This window comes from Pecten maximus, chromosome 8, assembly GCF_902652985.1.
Source record: "Pecten maximus chromosome 8, xPecMax1.1, whole genome shotgun sequence".
Lineage (NCBI taxonomy): Eukaryota > Metazoa > Mollusca > Bivalvia > Pectinida > Pectinidae > Pecten > Pecten maximus.
Window position 1 is genome coordinate 43,369,770 of NC_047022.1, and position 20,590 is coordinate 43,390,359.

The 20,590-nt window shown below is 39.7% G+C and overlaps 2 protein-coding genes across 2 annotated transcripts in view; both read right to left on the reverse strand.

The window, feature by feature from the left end:
* Positions 1-691: 691 nt before the first annotated feature.
* LOC117333590 (U3-aranetoxin-Ce1a-like) lies at positions 692-5,724 on the reverse strand. Its single transcript, XM_033892948.1, has 4 exons — positions 5,639-5,724; positions 4,524-4,662; positions 3,853-3,978; positions 692-793 (listed from the first exon to the last, which is right to left on the reverse strand). The coding sequence occupies exons 1-4, from the start codon at positions 5,681-5,683 to the stop codon at positions 774-776; spliced, it is 330 nt and encodes a 109-aa protein (XP_033748839.1). The 5' UTR covers positions 5,684-5,724; the 3' UTR covers positions 692-773.
* Positions 5,725-17,515: 11,791 nt separating this feature from the next.
* LOC117332350 (cell surface glycoprotein 1-like) overlaps positions 17,516-20,590 on the reverse strand; it is a 3,330-nt gene continuing 255 nt past the window's right edge. Inside the window, exons 2-3 of the mRNA XM_033891236.1 lie at positions 19,532-20,468; positions 17,516-18,881 (exon numbers count right to left, since the gene is read on the reverse strand). Of these exons, the coding sequence (XP_033747127.1) occupies positions 18,196-18,881; positions 19,532-20,468 (1,623 nt within the window). The 3' untranslated portion in view covers positions 17,516-18,195. The remainder of the gene's footprint in view (positions 18,882-19,531; positions 20,469-20,590) is intronic.

Consider the following 20,590-nt stretch of genomic DNA (forward strand, 5'->3'; position numbering starts at 1 on the left):
CCACTGGAACGTACCAATGACAAATATAAATAAAACTGATAAGGCTCCTTCCAGGTGACACTCTTTTCTCTAAATCCGAAACAATCACTTTATCTTCTGATTAGCTAAGAAAGTTTTAACAACACTCGACAATAAACTTATACCTGAATTAGACCAATTCCTTATTCTACAGGCCCCATTGTTATAATTGTCATTAATTATGACATTCTCTTGTTACTGCTGTTGGACAGTTGTGTTAATATGTCGATAGCAGATGATGACCAAGTCAATGTGAACACTTTAACGTCTTCTTTCTACAGACAACATAAGGTAGGAGACGAAAAACAAGAAATAGGAAATTCACGATTGAAAGATCAAAATAGAAGCTATCATACTTCATCGACGACACTCGCAAAGCTAGGGGACGAAAAACAAGAAATAGGAAATTCGCGGTTGAAAAATCAAAATAGAAGCTATCATACTATTTATTGAATGTCATCCTTTTATATTCCGAGAAACGTAGATGTCGATGTGACCAGCTGATATAGAAGAGTTTGTAGTGTTAGTGTTATAGATTAGGTATATACAGTCGACGTTAACTTCCAATACATCGTCGGTCTTCTTTCCTTGCTTATGTTCTCTTTGATTTAAAGTTACAGGTGTGATGTTGGTATAAATTGGTTTTTACACACAGAATACACAACAGGTCAAAGTTAACGTAAACATTGTTTATTATCCTATACAGTTACAGACTGTTTTATTAAAGCTTTAAACATTCCATCCGTCCACTGTCTTTAGTGATGAGTACATACACCTACAAACAAAAAGGAAATCACACACGTTTTACATGTACACTACCTGATATTCCACCTAATCTCAATATCCAAATATCCTTGTTTTTCCATGAGAATCTTTGTTTTGATGATATTTTCTTTTTTTGTTCACAGGTCGATATTGTTTTCTTGGTTTGTTGCTACACAATGTCATATTAAATATAAGTAAAGGAATCATCTCAAAACTATGGCGACATGACAGGTTTACTTAACCCAGGTAAACAATGACAATACAGGTATCCCTAACCCAGGTAAAACAATGACAATACAGGTATCCCTAACCCAGGTAATCAATGACAATACAGGTATCACTAACCCAGGTAATCAATGACAATACAGGTATCCCTAACCCAGATAATCAATGACATTACATGTATCCCTAACCCAGGTAATCAATGACAATACAGGTATCCCTAACCCAGGTAATCAATGACATTACAGGTATCCCTAACCCAGGTAATCAATGACAATACAGGTATCCCTAACCCAGGTAATCAATGATATTACAGGTATCCCTAACCCAGGTAATCAATGACATTACTGGTATCCCTAACCCTGGTAATCAATGACAATACATGTATCCCTAACCCAGGTAATCAATGACATTACAGGTATCCCTAACCCAGGTAATCAATGACAATACAGGTATCCCTAACCCTGGTAATCAATGACAATACATGTATCCCTAACTATGGTAATCAATGACAATACAGGTATCCCTAACCCAGGTAATCAATGACAATACAGGTATCCCTAACCAAGGTAATCAATGACAATACAGGTATCCCTAACCAAGGTAATCAATGACAATACAGGTATCCCTAACCAAGGTAATCAATGACAATACAGGTATCCCTAACCCAGGTAGTCAATGACAACACAGGTATCCCTAACCCAGGTAATCAATGACATTACATGTATCCCTAACCCAAGTAATCAATGACAATACAGGTATCCGTAACCCAGGTAGTCAATGACAATACAGGTATCCCTAACCCAGGTAAACAATGATAATACAGGTATCCCTAACCCAGGTAATCAATGACAATACAGGTATCACTAACCCAGGTAATCAATGACATTACAGGTATCCCTAACCCTGGTAATCAATGACATTACATGTATCCCTAACCCAGGTAGTCAATGACAATACAGGTAACCCTAATCCAGGTAATCAATGACAATACAGGTAACCCTAACCCAGGTAATCAATGACATTTCAGGTATCCCTAACCCGGGTAATCAAAGACAATACAGGTATCCCTAACCCTGGTAATCGAAGACAATACAGGTATCCCTAACCCAGGTAATCAATGACAATACAGGTATCCCTAACCCAGATAATCAATGCCATTACAGGTATCCCTAACCCAGGTAATCAATGACATTACAGGTATCCCTAACCCTGGTAATCAATGACAATACATGTATCCCTAACTATGGTAATCAATGACAATACAGGTATCCCTAACCCAGGTAATCAATGACAATACAGGTATCCCTAACCAAGGTAATCAATGACAATACAGGTATCCCTAACCAAGGTAATTAATGAAAATACAGGTATCCCTAACCCAGGTAGTCAATGACAACACAGGTATCCCTAACCCAGGTAATCAATGACATTACATGTATCCCTAACCCAAGTAATCAATGACAATACAGGTATCCCTAACCCAGGTAATCAATGACAATACAGGTATCCCTAACCAAGGTAATCAATGACAATACAGGTATCCCTAACCCAGGTAATCAATGACATTACAGGTATCCCTAACCCAGGTAATCAATGACATTACAGGTATCCCTAACCCAGGTAATCAATGACAATACAGGTATCCCTAACCCAGGTAATCAATGACATTACAGGTATCCCTAACCCAGGTAATCAATAACAATACAGGTATCCCTAACTATGGTAATCAATGACAACACAGGTATCCCTAACCCAGGTAATCAATGACATTACAGGTATCCCTAACCCAGGTAATCAATGACATTACAGGTATCCCTAACCCAGGTAATCAATGACATTACAGGTATCCCTAACCCAGGTAATCAATGACAATACAGGTATCCCTAACCCTGGTAATCGAAGACAATACAGGTATCCCTAACCCAGGTAATCAATGACAATACAGGTATCCCTAACCCAGATAATCAATGCCATTACAGGTATCCCTAACCCAGGTAATCAATGACATTACAGGTATCCCTAACCCTGGTAATCAATGACAATACATGTATCCCTAACTATGGTAATCAATGACAATACAGGTATCCCTAACCCAGGTAATCAATGACAATACAGGTATCCCTAACCAAGGTAATCAATGACAATACAGGTATCCCTAACCAAGGTAATTAATGAAAATACAGGTATCCCTAACCCAGGTAGTCAATGACAACACAGGTATCCCTAACCCAGGTAATCAATGACATTACATGTATCCCTAACCCAAGTAATCAATGACAATACAGGTATCCCTAACCCAGGTAATCAATGACAATACAGGTATCCCTAACCAAGGTAATCAATGACAATACAGGTATCCCTAACCCAGGTAATCAATGACATTACAGGTATCCCTAACCCAGGTAATCAATGACATTACAGGTATCCCTAACCCAGGTAATCAATGACAATACAGGTATCCCTAACCCAGGTAATCAATGACATTACAGGTATCCCTAACCCAGGTAATCAATAACAATACAGGTATCCCTAACTATGGTAATCAATGACAACACAGGTATCCCTAACCCCGGAAACCAACGAAATTATAAGGTGACACAACAATCTTCATAATTAACTACCTCAAACAGCGAGTGCTCGAAAGGCCAGCGTTCCTGTGCTTTGTATATATGGCTTATTTCATTATTATAACGTCAACGATTCAAAGAAGGTGTCAGTCAGCCAATTAAAATATAGGCATTTCCATACCGACAGGAACTGTTGTGAGCTACTGATTTAATTTTTTTTTTTTTTTTTCATGTAGATGAAATCTGATCTATTCTGCATCAAGTAAAGACTGAGTACCCGATTCGCCTAGCGGGACTTCAAAATAGCCGCTTCCTTTACACATCAGCCCAGCACCACATGGACATGCGTACACGATATCAGAGGGTGGTGTTGTGAGGCCTCCTCCGTACCGTACCAGACATCCTGAAAACACATCTAATGTGAAGGTCTGGACAGCAAGGCATTTTATCTTCTCTCGGAACTCATGTCGTGATCGTAAAATAATTTGCAAAATTGATAATTAAACTAATGATAATTGATAATTGAACTAACGATAATTGAAAATTGAACTATCGATAATTGATAATTGAACTAACGATAATTGATAATTGAACTAACGATAATTGAAAATTGAACTATCGATAATTGATAATTGAACTATCGATAATTGATAATTGAACTATCGATTGTGTTTCTAACAGAGCGGGTGGCTATCAACTACCAATCCTCCACACATGTGCCTGTTAAAATTGAAGGAAATATAAAGATGGATTGATCTCGAGGTCACCGTCACTCCGTGATCTTCAAATTAGTGATTTGGTCATTGCATACATATATATTTGTCATCTATCAAATAGATAATTTGTATGCCTTCGATTTCGCCATAACAAAACTAAGATTCCAGGTGTTGAGAGAGCGAGAGGGAATGTCACCCTTGGAATATGGAGGATGCCGATACTTTAACTCACGTGCTCCTTGTTGGCCCATAGCTTGGCAGTGTCCGGCCTCTAGGAGGGACATTCGTCTCCCCCTGGGAGGATTGTTGGAGACACAACATTCGTTGGACCCACAGTCTTGTTGTGAATAACAGCCTTCTGATGAACCAAACTAACAAAGAAAAGTCAATTGTTTTATAACCGGATTTGACCTAGATTTGTATGACGGGTGTCGTCGTGACCGAGATTTGTATGACGGGTGTCGTCGTGACCGAGATTTGTATGACGGGTGTCGTCGTGACCGAGATTGGTATGACGGGTGTCGTCGTGACGTAGATTGGTATGACGGGTGTCGTCGTGACCTAGATTGGTATGACGGGTGTCGTCGTGACCGAGATTGGTATGACGGGTGTCGTCGTGACCTAGATTGGTATGACGGGTGTCGTCGTGACCTAGATTTACATATTTGCCCCTCGTTTTGTCGATTCCAAGTAAGAGTTAAGGTTTCGTTATTATGTTGGGTATGTTGTTTTTGACAATCTCTTCATACACAGTGTTTGTTGACAATAAATATTGTCAATGATATATAAAGGTAGGTTATCAAACCATTGAGTATTTACACTAACATATATTGTATTGCTAACAGATACTCTATTATAAGAGAAATGATAACTAATCCGTTTGATCTACATAGATCTGGAGGCTTTGATACCGACATAAAACAATTATGTAAACTAACTTATATTATTAATATTAACAGTCACATTGGCTTAAATCGTGTAAACCAGTGTCGTTGGTTTTATTTATTTGTTTTTGAATAGCAGAAGAAAATACACTATTACAGAAGGATACCGAATCAATTATACAGTGACATTACGTCATATAGTCTAAACTTTGATTTACGTAAACACATTTACATGTTAAAATATACTATCGATAATAATACTGTCGATAGTGGAACTACCTGACACGGGCATTCGGTTCATAACTGATCTGATATCATGATAACCTTATTTATAGGCGACAGTGCGGAGATACATACATGTTATTTAGGGAGCAGCACTGACTGTCAACAACTTATCGAAAACACCACCAATGATACTGGAACAAAACGTGGCCTTGACCTCAACATTGCCGAGATAACTTACCGAAAACAGTACCAAAAACACCAGGACAAAACTCGCCGCCATCATGGAATATTGCTATGTGATGGTAGTCTACAGATCCCCTTATCTGAACATACAACATTTACTGAAAGGTCATATCATACGCCTTTTCAGAAATAAATAGGAAATCCTCAGCAAAGGCTATAATGGACACCTCTTCATACTGAAATGCTGCACAGACAGCTTCACTTGGGACACCCAATAAATTAGAGATTTGAACATCTTTGTCTGCTTGATCGAAGGCCGCATATACATAAACGGGATATTTGTTGACAAAATTGTTAAACAATGTATTAGACTATATCTCGCAAATTAGCTATATTTGCCTCTCTACAGTCTAAGTACAATATGACAGACAATATTGGGTGTATGCTACCTAGGGCTAGGGTTAAGCTTAACCGCACTAACATTAGTTTATTGAAAACTAAATGTACAGGTGTATGTATGTTAAGGTTAAGAATTAAATACGACGAGAAAATATAAACTTAGAACTTACACGTTATATCTAGCTAAAATTATTTTTTTTGTGGTAAGTTTAAAAATAGATATGTTTTAATCAAAAGCCAACACAGTAATAATATTCACATAACATTAGCTAATTGATGCAAATCATGAGTGTATGAAGTAAGCATGATTTTAAACAATACAGGTTTGCTTTAGAGATAGCAACAAGTGATTTTAAGATTGTTTAAAATTCAATTCCAGTTCAATTTGTAAGTACATTATTTGATCTCACCCTGAGGTGTTTGACGTATAGCAGTTTTCCATGAAATTCACCTTTAGATATAAGACATATCACTTTCATATGGTGAGAACCATTGTAATGACGAGAAAATAGTACACTGATGAAATTATACACAACTTAGCTCCACGAAAACGACATATTCTCGATGAATGAACCAACGATAATAAAGTGATCATGTTGGGAGTATGAGAGAAATATCTATGTGCTTTTTCTGTGTGCATTGTGGTTTCGACTTTTGCCATGATAAAGTTTGATTTCAGTTACTCGTTACTAGTTTCATTCTTCAAATTAATCGTTATTCAAGTAATTTCTCGATTGTATTCATCGATCATATTTTACGAAAATTATAATCGTTCCGAAGACTGCATGCGATTAATGCGATTTCGACGGATAAACACACTGATTTCGACGGATAAACACATTGATTTCGACGGATAAACACTCTGATTTCGACGGATAAACACTCTGATTTCGACGGATAAACACTCTGATTTCGACGGATAGACACATTGGTTTCGACGGATAAACACACTGATTTCGACGGATAAACACTCTGATTTCGACGGATAAACACTCTGATTTCGACGGATAAACACTCTGATTTCGACGGATAAACATATTGATTTCGACGGATAAACACTCTGATTTCGACGGATAAACACTCTGATTTCGAGGGATAAACACTCTGATTTCGACGGATAAACACATTGATTTCGACGGATAGACACATTGGTTTCGACGGATAAACACACTGATTTCGACGGATAAACACATTGATTTCGACGGATAAACACATTGATTTCGACGGATAAACACATTGATTTCGACGGATAAACACATTGATTTCGACGGATAAACACTCTGATTTCGAGGGATAAACACTCTGATTTCGACGGATAAACACATTGATTTCGACGGATAGACACATTGGTTTCGACGGATAAACACATTGATTTCGACGGATAGACACATTGGTTTCGACGGATAAACACTCTGATTTCGACGGATAAACACATTGATTTCGACGGATAGACACATTGGTTTCGACGGATAAACACATTGATTTCGACGGATAGACACATTGGTTTCGACGGATAAACACTCTGATTTCGACGGATAGACACATTGGTTTCGACGGATAAACACTCTGATTTCGACGGATAAACACATTGATTTCGACGGATAGACACATTGGTTTCGACGGATAAACACACTGATTTCGACGGATAGACACATTGATTTCGACGGATAAACACATTGATTTCGACGGATAAACACATTGATTTCGACGGATAAACACATTGATTTCGACGGATAAACACTCTGATTTCGAGGGATAAACACTCTGATTTCGACGGATAAACACATTGATTTCGACGGATAGACACATTGATTTCGACGGATAAACACATTGATTTCGACGGATAGACACATTGGTTTCGACGGATAAACACACTGATTTCGACGGATAAACATATTGATTTGGACGGATAAACACTCTGATTTCGACGGATAAACACTCTGATTTCGACGGATAAACATATTGATTTCGACGGATAAACACTCTGATTTCGACGGATAAACACTCTGATTTCGAGGGATAAACACTCAGATTTCGACGGATAAACACATTGATTTCGACGGATAAACACTCTGATTTCGACGGATAAACACTCTGATTTCGACGGATAAACATATTGATTTCGACGGATAAACACTCTGATTTCGACGGATAAACACTCTGATTTCGAGGGATAAACACTCTGATTTCGACGGATAAACACACTGATTTCGACGGATAAACACTCTGATTTCGACAGATAAACACTCTGATTTCGACGGATAAACACACTGATTTCTTCGGATAAACACATTGATTTCGACAGATAAACACTCTGATTTCGACGGATAAACACTTTGATTTCGACGGATAAACACATTGATTTCGACGGATAAACACTCTGATTTCGACAGATAAACACTCTGATTTCGACGGATAGACACTCTGATTTCGACGGATAGACACATTGGTTTCGACGGATAAACACACTGATTTCGACGGATAAACACTGATTTCGTCGGATAAACATATTGATTTCGTCGGATAAACACACTGATTTCGACGGATAAACACATTGATTTCGACGGATAAACACTCTGATTTCGACGGATAAACACTGATTTCGTCGGATAAACATATTGATTTCGTCGGATAAACACACTGATTTCGACGGATAAACACATTGATTTCGACGGATAAACACTCTGATTTCGACGGATAAACACACTGATTTCGACGGAGAGACACACTGATTTCGACGGATAAACACTGATTTCTTCGGATAGACACATTGGTTTCGACGAATAAACACACTTATTTCGACGGATAAAGTAAACACACTGATTTCGACGGATAAACACATTGATTTCGACGGATAAACACTCTGATTTCGACGGATAAACACTGATTTCGACGGATAAACACTGATTTCGACGGATAAACACTCTGAATTCGACGGATAAACACACTGATTTCGACAGATAAACACACTGATTTCGACGGATAAACACACTGATTTCGGTATATACTTATTTATTGTATGCAGATACTAGTTTTATAAACTAGGGTCATCTTGATTTAATTTGAATAGCATCCACAATCCGTGTATCTACGTTCGAAAAAAAGTTCAAATATGACCGGTATGAATCTGCAATGTTGTAATACGGTATTAAAATAATGATACGCGACATTACTAATGAAATGATGTCTCGATCACCATGGTAACGGAGTGACCCCTAGCGTCATATAGTGACGTAACAACTGTGTAATGCGGTTCTCGTATTAAATTGCGTGTAATCTGTACACTCTCTTTAATTACGTCCGTAATTTCTGAAAGTGGACATAATCTATATATGATAATAGTGTTATCACCGTTGTCTTGTTTATAATGGCCACCATCCAGAGATAACGTGTGACACCTTCATAATGATACTCATATCAAAGTTATATTGTTTATAATGGTCACCATCCCGAGATCACGTGTGACACCTTCACAATGATACTCATATCAAGTTGTGATGTTTGACATTTTATAGGATGCCTTCTAATATCAAACATTTATTCCTGTACATGAACAGTAAACTTTTTAATTAATTGTAACTGTATATGAAATAATGTCGGTTTTATATCTACCGTCCATACGTCATATGTCGGGTACTTAGCGGATGATAATATCTGGAGCGTATTTGCGTTATAAGTTTGAATCCAAGTTATCTTTAACGCCTGGACTGATGATCAGACAACCGACCAACCCCCACCCACCCACTCACGAGAACAACACTGGACGTATTCTGAAACAGTCGGAAAAGTTTCAGAATTTTGTGTGCAATCACTGTGTTTTGGGCCCCATTTGACCTTATTAAGACGTGAGGTTGCACATGTAGAACAAACGTGCTACTTCCTTGTATGGCATCTTCAGACTGAATAAGTAAAAAAATATATGTAAAGTTGAAATTAAACTGGAGAGAAAAAAAAACAAGCAAAATAACAAAAACAAAAACTTTAGGTCCTGTAACCCTCTCTAGTTTAGGTCCTGTAACCCTCGCTAGTTAAGGTCCTGTAACCCTCTCTAGTTAAGGTCCTGTAACCCTCTCTAGTTAAGGTCCTGTAACCCTCTCTAGTTAAGGTCCTGTAACCCTCGCTAGTTAAGGTCCTGTAACCCTCTCTAGTTAAGGTCCTGTAACCCTCTCTAGTTAAGGTCCTGTAACCCTCTCTAGTTAGGTCCTGTAACCCTCTCTAGTTAAGGTCCTGTAACCCTCTCTAGTTTAGGTCCTGTAACCCTTGCTAGTTAAGGTCCTGTAACCCTCTCTAGTTAAGGTCATGTAACCCTCTCTAGTTAAGGTCCTGTAACCCTCGCTAGTTAAGGTCCTGTAACCCTCTCTAGTTAAGGTCCTGTAACCCTCTCTAGTTAAGGTCCTGTAACCCTCGCTAGTTAAGGTCCTGTAATCCTCGCTAGTTAAGGTCCTGTAACCCTCTCTAGTTAAGGTACTGTAACCCTCGCCTGTTAAGGTCTTGTAACCCTCTCTAGTTTAGGTCCTATAACCCTCTCTTGTTTAGGTCCTATAACCCTCGCTAGTTTAGGTCCTGTAACCCTCGCTAGTTTAGGTCCTGTAACCCTCGCTAGGTAAGGTCCTGTAACCCCCGCTAGTTTAGGTCCTATAACCCTCTCTAGTTAAGGTCCTGTAACACTCGCTAGTTTAGGTCCTATAACCCTCTCTAGTTAAAGTTATGTAACCCTCCCTAGTTAAGGTCCTGTAACCCTCTCTAGTTAAGGTACTATAACCCTCGCTAGTTAAGGTCCTGTGACCCTCGCTAGTTTAGGTCCTGTAACCCTATCTAGTTAAGGTACTATAACCCTCGCTAGTTAAGGTCCTGTAACCCTCGCTAGTTTAGGACCTGTAACCCTTGGTAGTTAAGGTCCTGTAACCCCTCTCTAGTTAAGGTCCTGTAGCCCTCGGTAGTTAAGGTCCTTTAACCCTCTCTAGTTAAGGTCCTGTTACCCTCGCTAGTTAAGGTTCTGTAACCCTCGCTAGTTTAGGTCATGTAACCCTCGCTAGTTAAGGTCCTGTAACACTCTCTAGTTAAAGTTCTGTAACCCTCGCTAGTTAAGGTCCTGTAACCCTCGCTAGTTAAGGTCCTGTAGCCCTCGGTAGTTAAGGTCCTTTAAGCCTCGCTAGTTAAGGTCCTGTAACCCTCGCTAGTTTAGGTCCTGTAACCCTCTCTAGTTAGGGTCCTTTAACTCTCTCTAGTTAAGGTCCTGTAACCCCTCGCTAGTTAAGGTCCTGTAAGCCTCGCTAGTTAAGGTCCTGTAACCCTCTCTAGTTAGGGTCCTTTAACTCTCTCTAGTTAAGGTCCTGTAACCCCTCGCTAGTTAAGGTCCTGTAAGCCTCGCTAGTTAAGATCCTGTAACCCTCTCTAGTTTAAGTCCTGTAACCCTCTCTAGTTAGGGTCCTTTAACTCTCTCTAGTTAAGGTCCTGTAACCCCTCGCTAGTTAAGGTCCTGTAAGCCTCGCTAGTTAAGATCCTGTAACCCTCTCTAGTTTAGGTCCTGTAACCCTCTCTAGTTAGGGTCCTTTAACTCTCTCTAGTTAAGGTCCTGTAACCCCTCGCTAGTTAAGGTCCTGTAAGCCTCGCTAGTTAAGGTCCTGTAACCCTCTCTAGTTTAGGTCCTGTAACCCTCTCTAGTTAGGGTCCTTTAACCTTCTCTAGTTAAGGTCCTGTTACCCTCGCTAGTTAAGGTCCTGTAACCCTCGCTAGTTAAGGTCCTGTAACCCTCTCTAGTTTAGGTCCTGTAACCCTCTCTAGTTTAGGTCCTGTAACCCTCTCTAGTTTAGGTCCTGTAACCCTCTCTAGTTAGGGTCCTTTAACCTTCTCTAGTTAGGGTCCTTTAACCCTCTCTAGTTAAGGTCCTGTAACCCTCTCTAGTTAAGATCCTGTAACCTTCGCTAGTTAAGGTCCTGTAACCCTCGCTAGTTTAGGTCCTGTAACCCTCGCTAGTTAAGGTCCTGTAACCCTCTCTAGTTATAGTCCTGTAACCCTCGCTAGTTAAGGTCCTGTAACCCTCGCTAGTTAGGTCCTGTTAACCTTCTCTAGTTAGGGTCCTTTAACCTTCTCTAGTTAGGGTCCTTTAACCCTCTCTAGTTAAGGTCCTTTAACCCCTCGCTAGTTAAGGTTCTGTTATCCTCTCTAGTTAAGGTCCTGTAACCCTCTCTAGTTAAGGTCCTGTAACCCTCTCTAGTTTAGGTCCTGTAACCCTCTCTAGTTAAGGTCCTGTAACCCTCTCTAGTTTAGGTCCTGTAACCCTCTCTAGTTAAGGTCCTGTAACCCTCTCTAATTAAGGTCCTGTAACCTTCTCTAGTTAGGGTCCTTTAACCTTCTCTAGTTAAGGTCCTGTAACCCTCTCTAGTTAAGGTCCTGTAACCCTCTCTAGTTAGGGTCCTTTAACCTTCTCTAGTTAGGGTCCTTTAACCCTCTCTAGTTAAGGTCCTGTAACCCTCTCTAGTTAGGGTCATTTAACCTTCTCTAGTTAGGGTCCTTTAACCCTCTCTAGTTAAGGTCCTGTAACCCTCTCTAGTTAAGGTCCTGTAACCCTCTCTAGTTAGGGTCCTGTAACCCTCGCTAGTTAAGGTCCTGTAACCCTCTCTAGTTAGGGTCCTTTAACCTTCTCTAGTTAGGGTCCTTTAACCCTCTAGAGTTAAGGTCCTGTAACCCTCTCTAGTTAAGGTCCTGTAACCCTCTCTAGTTAGGGTCCTTTAACCTTCTCTAGTTAGGGTCCTTTAACCCTCTAGAGTTAAGGTCCTGTAACCCTCTCTAGTTAGGGTCCTTTAACCTTCTCTAGTTAGGGTCCTTTAACCCTCTCTAGTTAAGGTCCTTTAACCCCTCGCTAGTTAAGGTCCTGTAACCCTCTCTAGTTAGGGTCCTTTAACCCTCTATAGTTTAGGTCCTGTAACCCTCGCTAGTTAAGGTCCTATAACCCTCGCTAGTTAAGGTCCTGTAACCCTCTCTAGTTTAGGTCCTGTAACCCTCTCTAGTTTAGGTCCTGTAAGCCTCTCTAGTTAAGGTCCTGTAACCCTCTCTAGTTAAGGTCCTGTAACCCTCTCTAGTTTAGGTCCTGTAACCTTCTCTAGTTAGGGTCCTTTAACCCTCTCTAGTTAGGGTCCTGTAAGCCTCTCTAGTTAAGGTCCTGTAACCCTCGTTAGTTAAGGTCCTGTAACCCTCTCTAGTTTAGGTCCTGTAACCCTCTCTAGTTAGGGTCCTTTAACCCTCTCTAGTTAAGGTCCTGTAACCCTCTCTAGTTAATGTCCTGTAACCCTCTCTAGTTAAGGTCCTGTAACCCTCTCTAGTTAGGGTCCTGTAACCCTCGCTAGTTAAGGTCCTGTAACCCTTTCTAGTTAAAATAGCACCTTAGTCACTCCTCTTTACAGCGCTGTTATGATCATGAGCCTGATTGATCACAATTGCAGGAGACGCCTTTCTTTTTGTATACCGTGACATTGCTATTGTTGAACTCTGAGGAAGCGTTTGGACCGTTACCCACGTAAAGAACACATTGACAGATGATAATGTGACATTGTTATATTGTGCGAAGAACACTTTAGAAATGTCGACGTTTCTGTATAATAACTCTCCTTTTCAGTCTGTTTATGCTGAATGGCCTTGTGATACTCTGGTATTCCTTTAATCAAGGAGGAGATGACACTTAGTTATGATGATCTACAAACGGAATAATATCTATTTGTTTGTCTCCTGGGTTTATCGTCCCATGAACAGCCAGGGTCAGAGTATACTTTTGTCTGGCATTAAATCCGCAAGACAAGATTTAAAACCTGCAAATATTTAGCATATTGAATCAGATAAAATATACCCACACTAATAAACGTGACACTTAATTATCGGTATATTGCTACATTATCTATAAACGATTGATGTTGTCACACTCACCAATTTTTCTAGCATGCAAGATTTATTAGAACATACATTTGTTAATGGTTTAATGACAAAATACAGAAACATCTTTTCATGAAACAAGGACGAACAAACGGCGATTGATATACAATGTAATACAATCAACTTCAGCAACAGCCTAGATGATAAAATTGAAGTAAAATTATTTTTGTCTACATGACTTTCACTTGAGTGCCGCATTTGAATACGGTGTTCAAAATGGAGGTCAAAGCAACAACATTTTCCGGCGGCTCCTTATCTATCAAATTGTCCAACCTTATGCACATATTTTCTTCAAATTGGTAGACGAATCCGCAGGGCTACACGCATGGTGAGAGTTACTACCAAACGATTTACAAAGAGAGCTACACTTATGGTTATCAAAGAATCTTCTGATTCCGTCAGAACCTTCATCGCGCGACCCATATCTATTGTCAATGGAATGAACAATAGGGACTGAGAGAGTTAGTGAGTTACCTCCCCTTACGCCCTTCAGGTTACACATGACGAGGCCATTGTTACTTTTAAAATAGGAAAAGTGACAAAGAGCCTCAAGTAAAGGGAAGGCATTATCGCTGGTTCCTGTTTTGTCGACGAACGTTTCGAATTTTCCTTCCAATCTCTCCTCTATGAATATCACTTCTCCCTTCCGTAATCGTCTTGGATTTCTTGAAAGCACTCGAAAAAATGTATTCCACCCAGAAATAGATTCCATTGTGGTCGCCAATGGCCTTGTGAAATGTATGCGAAACCCAGACTTATCGATACTGTCTTTAACGGCGGAAATTTTCATAAAATCGTCCAACAATTCTCCAGCTTTTCGTGATAACATTATTTCATGTGGCAACGTGTCTGAAGAGCACGGACGTATGTTGGTCTGGATGACTTCTCGTGGAACCTTGATAACGGCCTTTTTTCTGCTGAACCAGTCACCAGGTACACACATTACACTTTTATATATGATCATGTGTAATCCAACAAAAAACGGATAAAATTCAAAATTCGCAAACCATGCAACGCCGTCTTTGTCTTTTGTAACAGATGTATATGTCTCGTTTCCCATATCTTCTATTGTTTTCTGAACCTGAAGGTATAGACTTGAACAATTAAAGACCTATCACAAGAAATGTACGATATCCTAATCAGGTGTCCCAGTATGTACATCACCCACAATGTTTTGGGTTTTTTTTAACGAAAACATATTACATCAAAGCAGTCAAAAACTACCATCAGTGTAAGATAGTTTAAAGGAATGCTGAGCAAATACATGTCTAGGTTCATAGATAATACCGCCTGTTGTATAATACTTACTTCAACCGTTTCACACCGAACTGCGTCATTCAAAGTATATATGTTTGTTTATGTACATGACCGTTAATACCTGTCTATAGTTTATTTGTTTTATTGGCTTGACTCGAAATAGGATACGGTTTTGTTAATGATGATGTCAGATAGAAAGTACAGCATTACAAAAAAAAGTACTGATAGGAAGAGTCCACGTATCCTTTATCAAGCCGACTATCTATATATTAGCTACCTAATGGGATTTCTAATTTGATATATGTCAGTCTAGAAATAAGGCGTATGTAAGTCTGTATCTATAACAAAATCATATCGCAATGACATCATCTTTCAGTACATCTTTATATAGGAAAAGTTCGAAGGCCAACTTACTAGCAGCCTTCACCCGTTGCCGGGCTCTTCCGGTAAGGTTTATTTCCCCGTTAATCATCGTCATATATAAAACATAGTAACATAAATGCAAAGGAAGACAGTTTATGACTCGTGCCCTGACCGGGCCTCGGACTCACGATCTATGGCACCCAATCGCCTAGTCAGAAATACCATAGCTTATACCACTGCGCTACATCAACGTTCTTAAAAAAGAACGTTTCAATAGTGCAGTGATGGTAAGCCCGATATCAAGGTCACCAACCTGGAATAAAACAAAATTTCAAATGTAAGATAAAGAGCATGAATGTCTTGTTTAAGATACATAATGAAGACAATGATAATTTTTTAATGGTCATTATGATATCATTTGGTAATATACTACTTCGTTATGCGATGTGTATGACTTATTTGATGTTTATTGATATGCCTAGTGACAACGTTCACCACCATAGTTCTCATTTTGAGAATTTTAAGTAACCTGGGTTTGACCTAGATTTGTATGGTGGGTGTCTTCGTTACCTAGATCTGTTTGCACCTGTTCAAGTGTCCTCATGCAAATCTGTACTTCTTTTGTTCGTAATGAAAATATATATCCCCCAAATACTATGTTTAGTTTCCGAATTCTATCAAACAACTAACGGAATCATTAAAAAGTCTATGTAATTTTCTTCATTACATTGTGCAAATATTTCGGTCTCCGTGTTAACTAGTTATACCTATTGTATTCATGAAGGTACGATAGTCTTGAATATAGAGGAGTATCTTTTCATGACCTCTATTTGAGTTCTTGGAAGCATGGGAGTTTCCCATGAAATTAGTCATGAAATATCAGCAACATTATGTTCTTACATTGAGAACCAGGATAACGACCACAACGATACCAACAGGTACACCAATGAGAACAAAGGTAACGACCACGATACCAACAGGTACACCAATGAGAACAAAGGTAACGACCACGATACCAACAGGTACACCAATGACAACCAGGGTAACGACCACGATACCAACAGGTACACCAATGAGAACCAAGGTAACGACCACGATACCAACAGGTACACCAATGAGAACAAAGGTAACGACCACGATACCAACAGGTACACCAATGAGAACCAGGATAACGACCACGATACCAACAGGTACACCAATGAGAACCAGGATAACGACCACGATACCAACAGGTACACCAATGAGAACCAGGATAACGACCACGATACCAACAGGTACACCAATGGCAACCAGGATAACAACCACGATACCAACAGGTACACCAATGGCAACCAGGATAACAACCACGATACCAACAGGTACACCAATGAGAACCAGGGTACACCAATGAGAACCAGGATAACGACCACGATACCAACAGGTACACCAATGAGAACCAGGATAACGACCACGATACCAACAGGTACACCAATGAGAACCAGGGTAACGACCACGATACCAACAGGTACACCAATGAGAACCAGGATAACGACCACGATACCAACAGGTACACCAATGAGAACCAGGGTAACGACCACGATACCAACAGGTACACCAATGAGAACCAGGGTAACGACCACGATACCAACAGGTACACCAATGAGAACCAGGATAACGACCACGATACCAACAGGTACACCAATGGCAACTGACACAATGTTTTCTTCTTTAGAGTTTAAAAACGCAGACAAATCACAAATTGTAAGTGGTTAATCGACAACAAAAGCTTGAACGTGATTGGTCTGGTTTGCTTCACTGTTACCAGACTCAAAACAATTATTTTTGCCTTTTTCTGTTGGTTACTGTTAAAAGGATACATCTGGGACAGATATATTACCTCTTTGTAAGGTCATCCATATTTAAATTAACATTTCTAAACTTGTTTTCAAGGCCACGTGTAATTGAGTTGAAACTAGAAACGTAGGACAAAAGATAATTCAACATCGTGGATATTTTGAAAATTTATTTAATACATTTAATGCATGTAACAATAAATAATCAAAAGCAATAATACATTACCCCAGATCAATAAAACAAAATAAGGTGTAGTTGGTAAAGACAACATTTATAATAGATATGATAACAAGCTGTATTAGTTAAGTGGAGCCTATTTCTCTAGCAATACAACTAATCTACAATAAATCATGCATTCTATAAAAGTTAAAAATGATCCAGACATATTTATTCATATATGTTCATTGTAAAAATATTGCTGGATTATGAACTTGGAAAAAACTGATTATCTAATTGGATGATAAATAGCTGGGTTTTCTATCGGGAACAAAGGAGGCTGAATTATCTCATGGGATGCATGGAAGTGGTTGGATTTACCCCCGGGTAGAGGTCCCAATTCTGTGTGATACAATCTTCTTCATTTTAGATTAAGGTTTTCAAATGCAAAGAAATGTATTGTCTTGCATCAGATCTAGGAATAGCTGAGTTAGTCTTTAAGCCAAGGTTGGTGTACAATACTACTGAAAATATATATCTTACTTTGCCTAAGTACATGATGGAAGTATTTCTATCATATAATAATCCATGTTCATAATCTATCGGTAATGTTAAATCATGCTATTTAATTCACTGTTTGAGAATATCATAACGTCTCTTTGTCTTTGTTATTTAATGCTATAAACTACTGGAAATGAAGGTGGCTGGATTATCTACTGGGAAACAAGATGGCTGGATTTTTTTCTTAGCAGAAAGATGAAGGTGCCTATCTGATGCAATGAAAATAGCTGAGTTATCTGTGGAAATGATGGTAGCTGAGTTATCTGTGGGAATGATGGTGGCTGGGTTATCTGTGGGAATGATGGTCGCTGGATTATCTGTGGGAATGATGGTGGCTGGATTATCTGTGGCAATGATGGTGGCTGGGTTATCTGTGGGAATGATGGTGGCTGGGTTATCTGTGGGAATGATGGTGGCTGGGTTATCTGTGGGAATGAAAATAGCTGGGTTATCTGTGGGAATGAAAATAGCTGGGTTATCTGTGGGAACGATGGTGGCTGGGTTATCTGTGGGAATGATGGTGGCTGGGTTATCTGAGGGAATGATGGTGGCTGGGTTATCTGTGGGAATGATGGTGGCTGGGTTATCTGTGGGAATGATGGTGGCTGGGTTATCTGTGGGAATGATGGTGGCTGGGTTATCTGTGGGAATGATGGTGGCTGGGTTATCTGTGGGAACGATGGTGGCTGGGTTATCTGTGGGAATGATGGTGGCTGGGTTATCTGTGGGAACGATGGTGGCTGGGTTATCTGTGGGAACGATGGTGGCTGGGTTATCTGTGGGAATGATGGTGGCTGGGTTATCTGTATAACAAGCTGTATTAGTTAAGTGGAGCCTATTTCTCTAGCAATACAACTAATCTACAATAAATCATGCATTCTATAAAAGTTAAAAATGATCCAGACATATTTATTCATATATGTTCATTGTAAAAATATTGCTGGATTATGAACTTGGAAAAAACTGATTATCTAATTGGATGATAAATAGCTGGGTTTTCTATCGGGAACAAAGGAGGCTGAATTATCTCATGGGATGCATGGAAGTGGTTGGATTTACCCCCGGGTAGAGGTCCCAATTCTGTGTGATACAATTTTCTTCATTTTAGATTAAGGTTTTCAAATGTAAAGAATCTATTTTCTTGCGTCAGGTCTAGGAATAGCTGAGTTAGTCTTTAAGCCAAGGTTGGTGTACAATACTCCTGAAAATATATATCTTACTTTGCCTAAGTACAAGATGGATGTACTTTATAGATTATATCATATAATAATCCATGTTCATAATCTATCGGTAATGTTAATTCATGCTATTTAATTCAGTTTGAGAATATCATAACGTCTCTTTGTTTTTGTTATTTAATGCTATAAACCTCTGAAAATGAAGGTGACTGAATTATCTAATGGGAAACAAGATGGCTGGATAATTTTCTTAGAAGAAAGATGAAGGTGGCTATCTGAGGCAATGAAAATAGCTGGGTTATCTGTGGGAATGATGGTGGCTGGGTTATCTGTGGGAATGATGGTGGCTGGGTTATCTGTGGGAATGATGGTCGCTGGATTATCTGTGGGAATGATGGTGGCTGGATTATCTGTGGCAATGATGGTGGCTGGGTTATCTGTGGGAATGATGGTGGCTGGGTTATCTGTGGGAATGATGGTGGCTGGGTTATCTGTGGGAATGAAAATAGCTGGGTTATCTGTGGGAATGAAAATAGCTGGGTTATCTGTGGGAACGATGGTGGCTGGGTTATCTGTGGGAATGATGGTGGCTGGGTTATCTGAGGGAATGATGGTGGCTGGGTTATCTGTGGGAATGATGGTGGCTGGGTTATCTGTGGGAATGATGGTGGCTGGGTTATCTGTGGGAATGATGGTGGCTGGGTTATCTGTGGGAATGATGGTGGCTGGGTTATCTGTGGGAACGATGGTGGCTGGGTTATCTGTGGGAATGATGGTGGCTGGGTTATCTGTGGGAACGATGGTGGCTGGGTTATCTGTGGGAACGATGGTGGCTGGGTTATCTGTGGGAATGATGGTGGCTGGGTTATCTGTGGGAATGATGGTGGCTGGGTTATCTGTGGGAATGATGGTGGCTGGGTTATCTGTGGGAATGATGGTGGCTGGGTTATCTGTGGGAATGATGGTGGCTGGGTTATCTGTGGGAATGATGGTGGCTGGGTTATCTGTGGGAACGATGGTGGCTGGGTTATCTGTGGGAATGATGGTGGCTGGGTTATCTGTGGGAACGATGGTGGCTGGGTTATCTGTGGGAATGATGGTGGCTGGGTTATCTGTGGGAATGATGGTGGCTGGGTTATCTGTGGGAATGATGGTGGCTGGGTTATCTGTGGGAATGATGGTGGCTGGTAGTGAAGGTGCATGATGAATTGTCTAAGATCTACTAAAAATAAATTGTGTATATACATATATTCAAGACATGTACATGATGTATTGCTAAATCTAACTAAAAATAAATTCTAAACATTAAAGAATTCTACTAAAATAAGCTCATT